The 16,154-nt window shown below is 38.6% G+C and overlaps 1 protein-coding gene across 6 annotated transcripts in view; it reads left to right on the forward strand.

Moving 5' to 3' along the window:
- LOC109427595 (DENN domain-containing protein 1A) overlaps positions 1 to 16,154 on the forward strand; it is an 80,313-nt gene that overhangs the window by 22,011 nt on the left and 42,148 nt on the right. For all 6 annotated transcript variants that reach the window (XM_062849915.1, XM_062849919.1, XM_062849916.1 and 3 more), the window contains exon 2: positions 1,490 to 1,729. In XM_062849915.1, the coding sequence (XP_062705899.1) occupies positions 1,490 to 1,729 (240 nt within the window). The remainder of the gene's footprint in view (positions 1 to 1,489; positions 1,730 to 16,154) is intronic.

Below are 16,154 nucleotides of genomic sequence, written 5' to 3' on the forward strand. Positions count from 1 at the left end.
GTGGAGAAACGCGGTACGGACGGAAGTCAACCAGCTGAGAGCAAAAGCCATAAACAGGATTGCCCCTCCATACCATTACGGCCGTCCGTTTTGTGGTATGAGTGTATAGCTTACGATGTGGTGGTATAGAAGCTTACCGCCCACCCATAATCACCCCCGGTCCGTGCTCCTCTCGACACCGCTCTCATCTAGGTCGGCCGTAAGCTGTACGGTTGCCTTCTTCTGAGCCCGACAATTTCTCAAACCTCCCTCGCATTACTACAGTAGTGACCAGTGAAGAGAATTGTCAGACAAAAGAGGCACAAAACAAGCAACAAAAAAGGTGCGACGATTAGTCTTTATCCCTACTGGTGACAGATAATGACATGATCTCGAAATTTTTTGTTGCAGACAAAACGGAAGCTGAATTTGTTGCGTACTTTTCAACTCGTGAATAATCAATTATTACTAACACAAAGTCGAAACTGTTTGATGATAGAGCTGCACCGGAGTGGCAGTGTTTACCGAATCGAAGTTACCGTTCGAAAATCGCAATGCAAGGCTTAAAAATCTCTAAGCTCGTGATGTATGATGTTAATCCCATTATTTTCAAGTTGGGATAAACTTATGTCGCATGGGTTGTTTTGTCGCAACAAATACAGGTTGCGACATTGTCATTATTGTTGCGCGATGGTTGAAATTTGATTCACTGGTAGTGACAAAGATGGCGTGGCGTTGAGATTGGGTGCTGTAGAACAAGGTGTGCCCTGAAACAATCTCCAGCCTCGGCTTCAACCAGCCTCCTTATGGCCCCTTTTTTACACCTATCCTGCTTACAATAATAGACTGGAATGGGAGCATCAATACTGCGATGGGTCATCAGAGTTTCCCAATCTAATGATGATATTTTTTTGGGATTACCCTCCACGAAAAAAAGTTGTTGAAATACGTGCCCGGCAGATGAATGGAATGGTCATTCCTACCCGTAACTTTGTTGGTAGGATTTTAAACTATTCCATAAATAACATCATACCCATTCAACAACCATATCTGCCTACGAACAATCAATGTTCGCTCTAGCAGTAAACAGCTGCAATTTTCTTCGGGTTACCCATATGACTGCTGACAAGCGAAATTCATCTTTGCCTATCACCAAACTGTAAATTTCGAAAATACTCGTCAATTGCGCTTCTTCTCAGCAAGAAACATCAGAATGATTTCATGATAATACTGTATTAATAATTTCCGTTGAAATTAAGTAACGAAAACCAAAAACCTCTCTCCACTGTCGTACCATCACATCAACTATCAGCGTAACAGGATGATTGTTCGGGAAATCCTAGATGAAGGGAAATCGATTCCACTCCAACTATTTTGCCGCCCTAGATGCCTTCTCGATCGGTAGTGTGGAACACCGAAGAAAAACTTCCTCAACGTGACACAGTTTGAAACCGACAGCAAAGTTTCATGTACTCTATCCATTTTTTTTTTTTCATTTTCCTTTTTTCAGGGAGGATGTCAGCCGACTGTTTGAGTACTGGTGCGAGATTGCTCCCGGGACTGCGATGACGACGGCAGCCACACCGACCTCGGCGGCGAGCCCCTCGGCGTCCGCACATAGCAACGGGACGGCGGACAGCAGTAGTGGCAAAAACGCAGGCTACATCGTACAGAGCTTTCCGGAATCGTTCAAGGATGCCAAGGTGATTGCCGATATTCCGGCGTTCGCATTTCCCTGCTCCCTGGAAAGGTAAGTGGGGCTTCGGATGTTTTCTTTTTGTGTCTAGGAATGCAATTTGTCACTTACGATGAATGGAGGCGAAATATGTAGGTAGCAAGCCGAAACGAAACGGAGATCCGAGTCAGAGATAACATTCGCGCACACGTCGTCGTTACCTCCTAAGGACCGGATGGGTAATTAGTTCCATGATGTCATTATGTCTCACTGGAAGTGTAGAATGAGCGTACAATTGGCATTGTAGTGCCAATTTTGTAACGTAACTACTCGGATTTCTTTCAAATGGAACGTCACATTGATAGCTAGTGCCAATCTTTTGTAGGTCATCTATCTGATTGGATGTAGAGTTTCACGCTTATTCGTTTTAAGGTAATACGGGTTAATTTTGCTATCTTCCGTTTCTTGCATCATCATTACTCTCGTAACTTTGATGATGCAATTCCCTAATTCCAGTGAACTGATCTAACTGAAAACTAAAACGATTGTTCGTCACATGTAAGCATACAAACGATCGATTTTCCAGCCCATTTCATGAAGTAGAACTCGAGATTTGCATCTTCAAAGTTTGAAAACAATTATTGATGATTCTGATGACGCCACGTAAAGACTTAAGGTGGAGCAATTCATCATTGATAGCATTAAAAATATAAAAGCAACTGATTGTTAGCTTTGTTGAACTCAATTCTCTGTTCTCTTTTTAGTTCAATTTTGGGTCCTGAATGACTGTGCAAACATTTGAACGCGATCATATAGCTTTCACTTTGCGCATCGCGATTGTAGGTTGTATAGGATTTTATATGGGAAATAAGGTGGCCCACACTTATATGAAAAACAAGAAATTCGAAAAATACCAAGTCTTACCTCCTAAATCAGTTGTTTTGGACTCCCAGATGCTACGTTCAAAATTTGAGTTAAATCGATCAAGCCTAAGGGGGCGCTCAACAGGCTTGAAGTTTGTATGGGAATACTTGGCCAAATGTATGCAGAAATCTTAAGTTTCCGATTATTGCCGCTAGGTGGCGCTGTCAGTGTTTAATTATTAAACCCTTTGTATTCTTGTAGATGACTATAAGCCAAAATACTTTGTCGAAGACCGCAAAGTGATCCGACGACTGTAAAAAAAAGTTGCACCAACAATAATTCCAAAGGGTTTAATTGTTGAACACTGATGTCGTTTTCGTTTATTCGTGGAGAGAACCAATTTTCGCTCTGGATCCGCCCTAACTGCTGTCAAAACGTTCGTTTATTCGATCGAGTCGGATTCGGATCCGCCCCAGATCCGACCAAAACTTGGCGAGGTTCGCTCTGTTGATTTTTTCCTATTCAACCCGATCGAGGCTCATCTGTCAAAATGGATGTAAACAATCCATCAAAACAAAACCAAAAAATCCAAATTTTCAACTATTCAAGCATATTAGAGATAAAGGATTCGCTTAAATGTGATTTGAATTGATTAATTAATGTGTCAACTAACATTTCCTCGTGAGTTTAATTTCTTAAAGGAAGAAATCATCGAAAATGTGCAACTGACAATTTGATTGATTTACACAATGTTTACATGTTGACTCGATTTGTTTCAGATCCGTTTTCGTTGGGTTATTGCGAGTCAGGATCAGCTCTGACCCAGGTTTAAAATCGAAAACGACATTACGGTTGCCGCTAGGTGGCTTAAGTCGAAAACTTAAGATTTCTGCATACATTTGGTCACGTTTTCCCATACAAACTTGAAGCCTGTTGAGCACCCCTTTAAGCTTGACCGATTTAGCTCAAATTTTGAACGTACCTTCTGGGAGTAAAAAAAACTGATTTAGGAGGTAAGACATGATATTTTTCGATTTTTTTTTTATTATATAAATGTGGGCCACCTTAATGGGAAACCTTTCTTTTTTGCGTTTTTCTAATAAGAGATTAAAATTAGTGTGAAAGCATGTAACCAGTGATTTAAAAGTATAGCCTAGTATGTCCCGAAAAACTTTGTCGAAGATCGCAAAGCAATCCGAGACTGGCGACAAATGTTATGGCTTTCTGATCGTTTAAAGATAGAAATAACATCAATCAAGACATCAATAATGAAATCTCAAATCAGCAAAGTTTTCGGCACATCGTGGGATATACTATTACATAATCAGTTATATAGTGTAGGAAAAATATGAGATATTTTTCAAGAAAAATATAATAAAATATGATAATAAAACAAAATTATATATAATAAAATAAAATCCCATACAAACTTCCCAAATCTTGCACAACTGTTAAAGACCTCAAATGGCACCGGAAAACTTTGATTTGATTGAATCTGATCAAATTTAAATTTTCATACAACGTTGACCCATTTACATTTTTTTTACATGGTAAATGTAAATGGAAGCTAGCTCGGAAGGTCTTTAAAGAATAACTTTTTCTCCAAGCGTCCGACACTCTTCGACAAAGATGTTCGGCGTATGCGAGGTTCATAGAGCTGTATATTTAATCAGTTAGGTATGTTGAAAAACTAGGATTTGTGTTCAATCTTCCAGAATTTCCTCCAAGAATGCCTCCGTTCATTCCTCCAGAGATTCGTACGGAAATTTCTACACAGTGGTGGTAATTCCACCAGATTCTTTCGGAAATTTTTCCAGAGATTCTTTTAAGAATTGTTGCAAAGTTTCCTTCAAGAAATTCCCAATGCTTTGTTAATTTATCCACAAATGTATTTTATAATTTATTTAAAGATTTCTGAATGAATTTCCTCAAAGATTTCTTCGTTCAGTTTCCCAGATGTTCTTTTGTAAATTCTCTAGGATTTGTTCCAACAATTCCTCTGAAGATTAGTTTAATTCTGGAATTTTCGAAAAAGCTGCTTCGGTATTTTGCTCCACAGAGTATTTTAAGAATTCTTTCAAATATTCCTTCGAATTTTATGTGGAAGTTCCTTTAGTACTTCCTCTTGAATTATTTCGGGAAATCCTCCATAAATTTTTCAAAAGGTATTTTCAAGAACAGCCCAAAAGATTCTCTAGGAAAACCGCTGAGTGAATTACTTCTAATATTACTTTCAATTTCGTCATTCAACAGTTTTTTCACCAACACACAGATTTCTTTGAAAATTGCTTCACGAATTTCCCTAAGATTTTCCTCACAAATCCCTTGTTCATGGCTCTAGAGATTCCTATAAGAATTTTTCCAGCGATTGATAAAGAGATTTCTTAAGAAATTACTTCTGAGAATGAACTGAATCCAGAAATTTTTTCAAAAGCACGTTCACACAAGAATTTCCTTTGGATTTTTTTCGGAAATTTATCCTGAGATCTTTACAGAAAATGAGTTTCTAATTTCTTCGGGAATTTGCCCCCAAAAATGTCATAGTTTATTCCTCCAGAGATTAGTTTAGGAATTCCTTCCAGTATTCCATCGAAAAAAAAATCAGAGCTTCTTTCGGGATTTCCTCTAAAGATTTTTCGAGAATTCCTTCAGAAGTTTATTTAGAAATTTCTCCAAAGATTTTTTTCTTTTATGCGCCTTATGCGATATTTTTTTCGGAAATTCCACCAGAAATTAATTTGAGTATTGTTTCAATTTCCTTCATAATTTCCTAAAAACGTTTCTTGTTTCTCCAGAAATTGCTTCGGATATGATTCTCAAATTTCTCTAGAGTTTCTTTCGTTCATTTCTAAGGAAACATTTCCAGGAACTCTTTCAGAGATTCCCCTTTTTCGCAATGATTATATCGATTTTCCAACAAATTTCTTCGTTTATTCTTCCGATCTCCAAAGGTGGTTTTAGGAATTCCTTCAAATATTTCATAAAAAATTTATTCAAGGTTTTTTTTTTGCAGGATTTCCTTCAGCGATTTATTGAGAATTTCTCCAGAGAGAGATCAATTTGAAAATTACTCCAAAATTTATTTTTAAATTCTAGCAACAAAATTGTTTTGTACAATCCTACTGGAATTTTTCAGAAATGTATCTAGATTTTTGATAAAAATACTGCAGAAAATCATAGAATTATTATTAATTTTCTTTCGGAAATTTATCCGCAGACTTTCCCCACAGATTTTTCGTTTACTACTCCAGAGATTTTTCGGGATTGTTTTCGATGACTATTTGAAAAAATGTCCACAAGTTACTTTGGGAAATTTCTTACGAAATACTCCGAAATATTCCATCGGAAATTTATTCAGAGCTTCTTTTGCGATTTATTTTTCAGCATTTTTGGAAATTCATCAAGAAATTTCTCAGATATTTCTTCGTTCATGCCATGCCTCCTCAGTTTTTTTACTGTATTACCTTTACAGATTGCTTAAGAATTTTATACAAACATTCTTTGTTCAATCCTCTAGAAGTTCCTTCTGAAATTATGCAGTATTTTGGTCGGATAGGATAACTTTAGAGATTTCTTCGATAATTCCTTCTGAGATTCTTATGGAAATTTCTAAGGAAAAATCAACAGAGATTTTTCGGAAACTACTCCAGAGATTCATTTGAAAATTTCTGAACAGATTCCTTGAAGAATTAAAAAAATGTTTATTTCTTCAAAACCGGCTTTGAAAATTTATTTTAAGATTTCTGGAAGAATTACTTCGTTATTTTAATAAATATTCTTTTGAAATTATATCACGTAACAATGAATTCCGCAACATTTTTTTTTTTTTGGGAATCCTTCTGTAGATTGTTTCAAACATTAGATTCTACCTGGAATTTTTCAAAAAAAATAATCTGTTTTTCTCCTCCCGCGAGTATTTTAAGCATTATTTCAAATACTCCTTCAAAATTTCATCCAAAGGTTTTTTCTGGATCTCCGGATGAGAAATTTCTAAAGCATTCGATTTCGAAATAGCTCGAGAGATATTTTCAAAATTTGCTCCAGATGTTCTTTAGAAAATTACTCCAGAAATTGCTAAGCCAATTACTTCTTATAATATTTGGAAATGTTGCCCTTCAAGAGTTTTCCATTGCCGGGGCCCGCGGCGTAGTGGCTACACGTTTGCTTCATAAGCAGATGGTCATGGGTTCAATTCCAGCCCCGGCACTTTCGTCAATTGCTCTTTCCCCCTCAGAGCACCTGACACACTGACCCTCTTGTGAGCCCATGACGCAGATGAACCCGGATACTTGGACATCGGCGAACGGCAACCCATAATGAGCAATAAAGACAATAGAGCTTTCCATAGAGTTTTCCATTACATTTTCGTTTTTTTCCTCTATTGTGAATTGCTACAGAAATTTCTACGGAAGTTGCTTCACAAGTTCCTTCAAGATTTTTCCCACGAATGTCTTTGTTCATTCCTTCAAAGATTCCTCTGAGAATTTTTATAGTAATTGCTAAAGGTATTCTTCTGAAAAATACTTCTAAATTTTCTACAGAGATTCTTTGGGAAACTTTTCTCTCCATAAATCTTTTCAAAAATAGATTCTCACATTTCTTGGAGATTTTTGTTCACAAATTCCATCGTTCATAAGAGATTACTATGTGGATTCCTTCCAATATTCCATCGAAAATGTAATCAGAGGTTCATTCGGGATTTTTCGAGATTTTTCGATTCGAGAATTCCTCCAACCATGGAGTTCCCAGTGGCGATTCCCTAACCTCAAATCTACCTGTTCAAAAAATGTAAATTTTTGAATTTTCTCAATAAATTGGCATGTAATTTGTAGAGAATGACGAGAATAGCCGTTTCCATCCATTTTCAATTGGATTCAAAACCTGAACTCTCCGCAATTACAAGTTTTAGGGTCGTTGAACAGGTAAAAAGTGATGTTACGAGACGCCACTGGGAGTACCTAAATGACTTCGAACTGGCTAATAATGTTAGTCTCTTAGCTCAACGGCGCTCTGATTTGCAGAGTAAACTCGATGATTTTGGATGTAAACAAAGTCAACCATTCCAACCTTTACGGTAGCTAGACAAGTAGTGGAGAATGTCGAAAACTTCCAATATCTTGGTAGCCAAATGGCGGCCGATGGCGGCACCAAGATCGATAGGTGCACGGATTAAGAAGGCGGAGGCTGCCTTTGCGAGTTTAATAATAAAAAAGAACAGCAGAGGTAGACCCAGAGATTTATGGCGGTGCAGCCTCAACAACGAAATCAAGCAAGTTGACTGAAATTTGCCCTTGCCACAGGCTGGCGATCGTCCAGGATAGAGATCTTTCAATTCGGTCCTCTGTACCAACGTGGGTGCTCAGAACAGAAAATAAGTAAAGTAGCTAACGTTTTCTCCATTCAACAACACCTGTCCATCTGAAAGCAAGTTATGTTGTCGAACATTGCACAGGACGGGATAAGGTGCTGTTTTTTTCCACACGTCATTAACAGTTTCGTAAAATTCTCGCATGTCATTCTGTTCTTCAATATCTTTAACCCTTCAGGACGCGCGCTGTTGTAAAAAGTACAACACTACCAAAAAACCTCGCTCGTCGTATACAGCGCGAACGCGGTGCAGATTCGGTTGCTTGATGGCGCGTGTCCTGAAAGGTTAAGAAAGAATGATCACAGTCACGGATGTGTTATTTCGGCATGTTTATTAAACTGTGTGTTCGTTTCCAACTTCTTATGAAGAACGCTTTGCATTAATATCATATAAATATAGAGTTATTCACACACTACCAAGTGAAGTCCAACGACGTTGATTTGGAATCCTCAATGATTTGATTAGTGTTGATTTTTATTGTTATTATAGCTCATTGCCTGTTGTGGCATAGTTATGGCCTGTGTCTACTCTATTTCTCGCCATTACTTCCTCGTATGACCTAAAACACGCCAACCGTATCTTACCCACCGCAACGCTCTTGAACCAATACGGCACGAACCGGCAGGCCTGGATTATCTCTCCTTACTTACAAAAGCAGACGACTGCAAGTAAGCAGGTTGACCGGTTAGTCAAAGCCTGACTCGACTCGACCGGACTAATAATTTAATTTATTTTTTATTAAAGCAACAATGGATTGGCCGGCCGCGCTCATACTGGTTGACTGGGCGACCGAAGAAAACGACAACTGCAACTATGTGGCCTCTCGCACACCGGGTAAAATGACCCAAGAAATCCGACCGGGCCGGCACAGTGATGGTGGTGATCATCAATCTGAGCCAAGTCATTGAATCTCAAATGCTGTAGGCTATCGCGCTGCTAGAGACAAGTAGGAAACGCTTGAAATTGGAGTCAAGCTTCCTGTTTCTGGAACTTTGTGTAGAGACGTAGGGGAGGATGGTTAACTGTGAGACCGAATAGTGAGACAAAGGCATCTTGATCACCATTAGCTAGCGCCAGATTAACAATCACTGGTTGATTAGTAGTAAAATGCTCAAAAAGCACAGCAAACAAAACCAGAGTTCACTGATCTTCGTTGTATGCTACACAAAAGTTTGGAGAAAAACAATAAAGACAATCATGCATCAAAATTGTGAAATAAGGAGAAAACCACAACATATCAAGTAAAGCATTGCTGGAATGAACTTGGAGAAAGAATCATCATAAATAATTATCAGAAACAAAATAAAAGTGTGACCGAATCACTATCGACCACCGTCCTCTATATTCGCTGAATGGAATGGCGTGTGGTGTTAGTTCAGTATAGTAATCAGTGAGAGCTTCAGCAGCTACTTACTTAAGTCGTTAGACCCGCGTCACACATTCACCGCCTTAGATTGCCCGTGCCGAAGAAAGTGGATCAAAACGGGATTTCGCCCAGTTCATCCAGTTTTCGCAGCAAAGCAGCCCGCACATCATTAACTCCCTTAAGAGGAAGTTTGCGTGACGAGCTGATTAATTGTACCAATTTGTCCAATTAGGCAGATTAACGAATCATACCATACCAAACGAAAAAGGAACGTGCTAATCAGTCTCTCAATGTTAGATGGGCTTGGTGTCCACGTTGTGTGTCCTACTGGTGACAAATTAACCTACCCGAAAATTAATTAACAAAACTATTGTATTTATTACATCCAGCGAAGAAAAATCGCGAACACTACACCTTGCGTGATATTCCTCACCAGCTACACGCTACACGCCATTGCTCACAGTTCGCAAAAACCAATCCTAGAGATGTGTGGAACGAAAGATTTCCTTGAAATAGAGATCCCCCGTCAACAAAGGGGCGTGTTTGTATGTGGTAAGTTTGCGCTAATGGATGATTCATTCAAAACTACACCTTGTTGGAAGTCCAGCAGACACACGTCAATCCGACTGATTGAGAAGCAAGTTTTGTTTCCACTCTGCTGAAACAAGCTGTGTAAGTCTGTACGTTAGCATTCTCCAACTGGTACGTGAAACTTGTTTTTACAGAACGGGAAGGTTTGGTCACCTTAAGTTGAGTAACGTGGAAGTTCATGTGGGGAATTGCTGTCGATGTCGGTACAATTGTCGGTTTGATTAGAGTAAAGGCATATGTGTGAAAGAATCGCAGTGGACTTCCTAGATTGGCAAGCATGTTGGTTCACATAAAGAGGCATGTTAGCCAAATGAACATCACGGCATTTCCGAGCCGAAACCAAGGAATCGTATCTATAATACAGTCATCTGGTTTATCCGGAGATGTAACATCTACACATCCGAGAAAGTGTTGTGTAGTGAATAAGCATTCTGGAATTTCATCGTCAGAGAAAGTAAAATCGCCATTTGTCATATAAAGCTTGTTCACTCGGAAATCCTTAGATTTTGCTACAATTTCGTTCAACCGTCTGACTTGACTCAAACGCTAAGTATTTTCAGCCGGACCGTTCAGCTGATCCAAGAGATTTCTTGTTCCCATCCAGCCTAACGACGTCTGTTCCAACTTCCAACTCACCATATAACCTTCACAGATCGCAGAAGGCAAGCTTCTTCAAAAGCTTCCATGATGATAAATAAAGACTTGGAGAATCATTTGGAAATTTGTCTGCAACCGAATCAGTAGACATTCGAGTTTGTTAACCGGGATTCCCAACACACAAAACATGCGAATTAATATTTTTCCAAGCTTTGGTTCAATTAGCAACGTTTGAATTATTATTCCATAAATGTTACATCATAACCTGTGAAGCTCAGTCGTAGGTCAACCGGGCAATTGATTTGCGTCGGTATTATCTACCCACCTGTATACAAATAGCGCTGATCGGGCTGCAGTCGTCTTCAGTCATCCAATGCCCACTAGTATACACAATAAGTCGTCGACAACGTGCGATGCCATAATCATCATATTTCATCGTATTGGTTCTGGTTTGGTTCCAGTCAGTTGGTTGTCCGCCGCGCCGGTGCTACACCTCAATGCGCGTCACCGTATTTCCATTTCTTCGCAATATTTGTTTTGTCCGCCTTCCACCGTAGGTACCACGCACCGCAACGCGACCCCTCTTGCCGTGCGCCGTTCATTACCATCATTCGCAGAACAACATTGCCACTGTTTCGGGTGGTAGCCCAATTGATGTGTCAATAGAATACAAATTCTACTTACCATGACAATCGGTATAAAAAACACCTTCAATAAAACATGAGTATCTTGAAAACTGCAACAGCTAATCAGGGTCTTCCGCAAGAAAGACGCGGTCCGAAAAAATAAATGAGTGCGAGGCCACATAATGGAACTGTTATGTTGTTCTCAGAAAAACACACGACAGTTTTACCGAAAGCTTACTGGGACTTCTGGACGACCATGGTTCGAAATGTACACAGATTAGAACGAGAATATCCTGACAATGCAGCTTGAAGTGATGGAAAGGTGGTAGCAGCACTTTGACGAACGCCTGAATAGTGCGGAGATCATTGGCACGAAGTCGGACCCATCCTGACGGACCTTGAATATCTGCACCGGCTGATCGTAATGATATTCTTTTGTATCTGGCGTTACGTCCCAACTGGAATAAAACCTGCTTTGCAGCCTATGACCTGAAAGCTTTCAATGCCAAATGACACTTTACCCAAAGAGCTCAAGAAGATTTTCATTACGAAAAGATCCTGGACCGCTCAGAAAGCGAACCCGTTATCCTCAGCATGGTCTTGCTGAATGCCACTCCGGGTGTTTTTGGGTCGTATTGATTATGGATCTTCTACCGTAAGAGTTGAAGGAACAGGCCATCATATCTGATGGATATGCGCTTCCACATGGTTAAGATGTATTTCAAGATTATTTACAATGCAGCAGTAATCTTCCAATCGTCGCAAAAACCTTTTGCTTATTTCCTGTAGCCTGTTGCTGCTACTACTGTTGATTCAATGCTGCATCACCGCCATGCCAATGGTGTGTCGACGATCCATCGGTTTTTGTTTTTATCATCGTCGTCGTAGTTTTGCGTCCACTTTCCGTTCCACCTCACCTCATCACCACCTACTCCAACAGCTGAAGTTGACTGGTTTGATCGGATGGACGACGGACGGGGTGTTGACGTGATTATGCAAAAACTTCGTTCCAAGCGCTTATTTTTCGACCATTCGATTATTCACGCATTTCAGTAGCCGGGCCGCGGCAAGACGATATCGGCGCTGCGTGCTGCTAACGATGGTTCGAGGTTTATTTTCGCAATCGTAGTCTCGCCTGCCTTTGTCGATTAGCCATGTATACATAGATGGTATATTTGGCACACGTGGTTCCGCTGGTAGGGGATGCTCCAACCAACCGAATTGTGTCTGTAGTGCTGTAGCGTGATGTGCGTTCCACAATGCAATGGATTCTATATATAAATGCATTTGCCGGCATTTAGCGCTGTGTCTTTGTCGTTGCCATAATGCAATTGGAAGCAGCACTGGTGACGGAAGAGATTGCAACGGATTTCCTTACCGAGAATGGATGAAGCTAATCGATATGCACTATGCAACTCAGCGGATCGAAATTGGGCCGAGTTTTGTCATAATTGAAAGAAACTTGAAGGGCATTCAGAGAGATAAATTGTAGGTAGTAGAAGGGTAGCTTGAACATTTGGGAACTAGTAACTGAGTTGTTGCTTATTTTAACTGCGTCACAATGTAAGTTCTGTCTATAACTAATATTCTCTAGTTTCTCAAGTCTCCCACGATTCTCTACTTGCTGCTCTATCATATGTGTCTTTTACTTGCCGGATTCGATACAGCCAAACATTTTCGGTATTATTGTTAGTTGTTAGTCCCCGTTACTGCCCCGTAACGTGGGTAGATCACCTTGGAATGGTGCGTTACTGTGTAAAATCTACCGTGCCATGCTCTAACACCGTGTGCCTCCTAATACCGTGTATTAGACCAAAAACTCAAATATTTTTCCATGTGAATTATTTTCTTTATTGAGTAACTAGTTCAAATGTTGGCATATAAAACCATCTTAAGTTAGGCGTGATAAATTTGGCATTTACAAACACAAGCAATTAAAAATAATGACATGACATATCGGTGATGATTTGGTGATATCTTCGTCATCTATAATTCAATTTTAATTCTTTTTCGCTCATTTCAAAGATAATTAACTAAATTTACGTTTGATGTCTTTAACTTAACGTATTTAACGATTTTTGTAACATAAAAATGTTATGTATGTAAAGTTAACACATTTCACCACACTTAAAAAAATGAGGCAACTTTACGTTTTAGTATGCGAATTTCAACTAATGTGTGTGGTTCAATGTCTATGCAGTAAGTATCATTCATTTTGCTTCAAATAAGCCAAGAAGAATTAAAATTGAATGAAAGATGACAAAGATATCAACAAATCACTTTTCCATGTTTTACGATAGTGACCCCAAACTTTTGGTCGATGACATCAAGGATTAATTGACTTACTAACTTTTTTTCTAGAATGTTTAGCTAAGTTCTGTAAAAAGCAGTTGAAAGCTAATAGAAAATGGGTCATATTACCGCTCTCATCTTAAAATTTGGTCGACCCAATTTCCAGCGACACTGCCGTAAGTTTATATTCATTTTTTAGAGAATTTGGCAACTTTGGGTTAAGTTTACATACATTTTTTTTTGAAAAAGTTTCTTTTAAATCATGTTCAAAGTTTCTTTGACTTATTATCTCATGAATGAGACATAGGGTTTCGAAATCGGACGCAAGTTGGCGAAAATATGGGCCTAAAAAAATGACATGTTTTTGAGGGGGTGACCCCAAACTTTTGATCGGGACACTTTTATCTTAGAATAAAATCCATAATCAGTCGAGACTATGGCTGTGCTGTCTCAGGCGTAATCGCAACAAAAACATTTGCCCTTGTTCTGTTTAGATCGGAGAAAAGGAAAATAGGGTATCGCGCCACTCGGGCGGTGGCTTCTATATTCGTCTGTTTTCCACTATAACTCAGTCAATTTGAACCAATTGACTTGAAATGTTGTACACGGGTAGATACTATACCTATCTCACCACATTCCAAAAGTTGTGTCAATTGGTTCAAATTTCACTGAGTTATAGTGGAAAACAGACGATTATAGAAGCCACCGCCCAAGTGGCGCGATTCCCTATTACTTTTTATACCAGAAACTGTTTCTGATGTTAACATTTCATGCTGACAGATCACACATTTATGAAGCTTATTGAAAACGAAATAATAACACAAGTTTCCTGAGAAAGAAGGAGATAAATACATCAAATAGCCTGCTGAAGGAGAAAAAATAACTATTCGATTGATCCTGTGACTGCCAAATCTGAACATTCCAGAATTCTAGATAGTCAACAAAAAGCCCTTCTCCCGTTGACTTGAAGAATGAGCCAGGAAGTAAATGAAAATATCTGTAAATATTTTGGGAATTTCTTCATAGACTCTTTAATTATGAAATATTTAAAAGAAATTTAGAGTTTTGTTACAAGCTCATCTAACATCGCTTTGGATATTCAGAATTATCGTTCATAGAAATCTATTTAGAAACTCGTTCAATAAAGCTCTGAGCATTTCTTCTTAATTTCTCAGATAATATCGCTTAAAATTTCTTCATCAACCAGAATTTGACCACAAAATAAATCAATGATATCCGTTTTAACTTCTTCTGAAAACTTCATCAAGAATTTTCCAAGAAATTCCATCTATGTGGCCCAAAGGGTTTCTGCGAGTACCGACTTAAGAGTTAATGTGGTCAACACATCTATTTACGTTCATCAGCCTCATGCCTATTCTGGTCTAAATATCTAGTTCTGCATAATATATGCTAGAAAATTGAATATATACCGTAAAACGGGGTAACTTTGATAGGTTTTCAGCGAATTTTCTTAATATTTTTCCATGTTACAGTATTCCCCCTAGTTTTATATTTTTAAAACAAGTACTGGGGTATCAGTTATCAATTGCAATTTAAAGATTCGATAATCTGAAATAATAATAATAATCACAGATTGAAATCTTAGGTGTATGAACACGATGAGAGAAGCCTTGTGGAATATATCAGATAGATTTTTTTATATCAAAACATTGATTTTTTGATAAATTCTACGTATAAAAATAAATTTGCGAAGTACTGAGCGAAAAACACAGTGAATTAAGCAGTTAAAAATCACTATCTTTGTAAAAATATGTGTTTAACGGTACATCAACATATGATTACATGCTATTCATGGTGGGTTTTCCTTTTTTGGGTAGTATTTGATTGTTTTATTAACAAATTTTGAACAACACAAATTTATCTACATGAAATTACAAGGGCATTGCATAGTTTTAGGCGTTTATCGATGTATGGAGATTTTTGTCCCAATTTACAAAATTGCTTCCATTTCGTAAAAACACACTTCGTTAAGAGATTCAAGGCCAGATTTGGAATCTACTATGATGATTCTATCGAGAATAAGAGTCCATTCATTGAAAAAATAGTTGAAATGAAGTCATATAGCAGATTGTTTGAAGAGGTTGACAAATGACAAAAATATCGACAGTTTAAAATTTTTGTCCAAAAAGTTGTATATAAACTAAGTTTTATTGAAAATACGTCTAAGATGAACTTTCATATGTATAGTATTGATCTACGATAGCCTTTTTTCTTAACAGGTTGAAGGAATCATAGTTATAAGATAAACTATACAGTGCCTGTCGCACTATCAAAGTTACCCGCATTATCAAAGATACCCCGTTTTACGGTACATACAATTTTGTACATTTTCTTGGAATAAGCGTGAAAGTTTTCTCTGGAAAATGTTCATTTCACTTACCTTACCGATCAGGCTAAGGCCGGGGTGGCCTCTGCTGTACATAGTAGCCGCCTCCATTCCACTCGGTCCATGGCTGTTTGTCTCCAGTTCCGCACTCTGCGTAGGGTCCTCCCTGGAGCCCTTTGCCATCATGTACTTTGTCTTCCATACATTAATGACTAATTCGATTCGCCTGACTTCATTCTTCAGCCGGATGTACGCCGTTTCCGCCATCGTCTCAAATTTGGCGAGCTATAATATCAATATCATCAGCGAAACCAAGCAGTTTAACAGATTTCGTGAAAATCGTTCCACTCGTGTTTATCCCCGCTCTCCTTATTAAACAGCAAGCACGAAAGACCATCATTCTGCCGTAACCCTCTACGAGATTCGAAGGGACCCTGATACTCGAACTA

The sequence above is a fragment of the Aedes albopictus genome, chromosome 2 (assembly GCF_035046485.1).
Source record: "Aedes albopictus strain Foshan chromosome 2, AalbF5, whole genome shotgun sequence".
NCBI classification, from domain to species: Eukaryota; Metazoa; Arthropoda; class Insecta; order Diptera; family Culicidae; genus Aedes; species Aedes albopictus.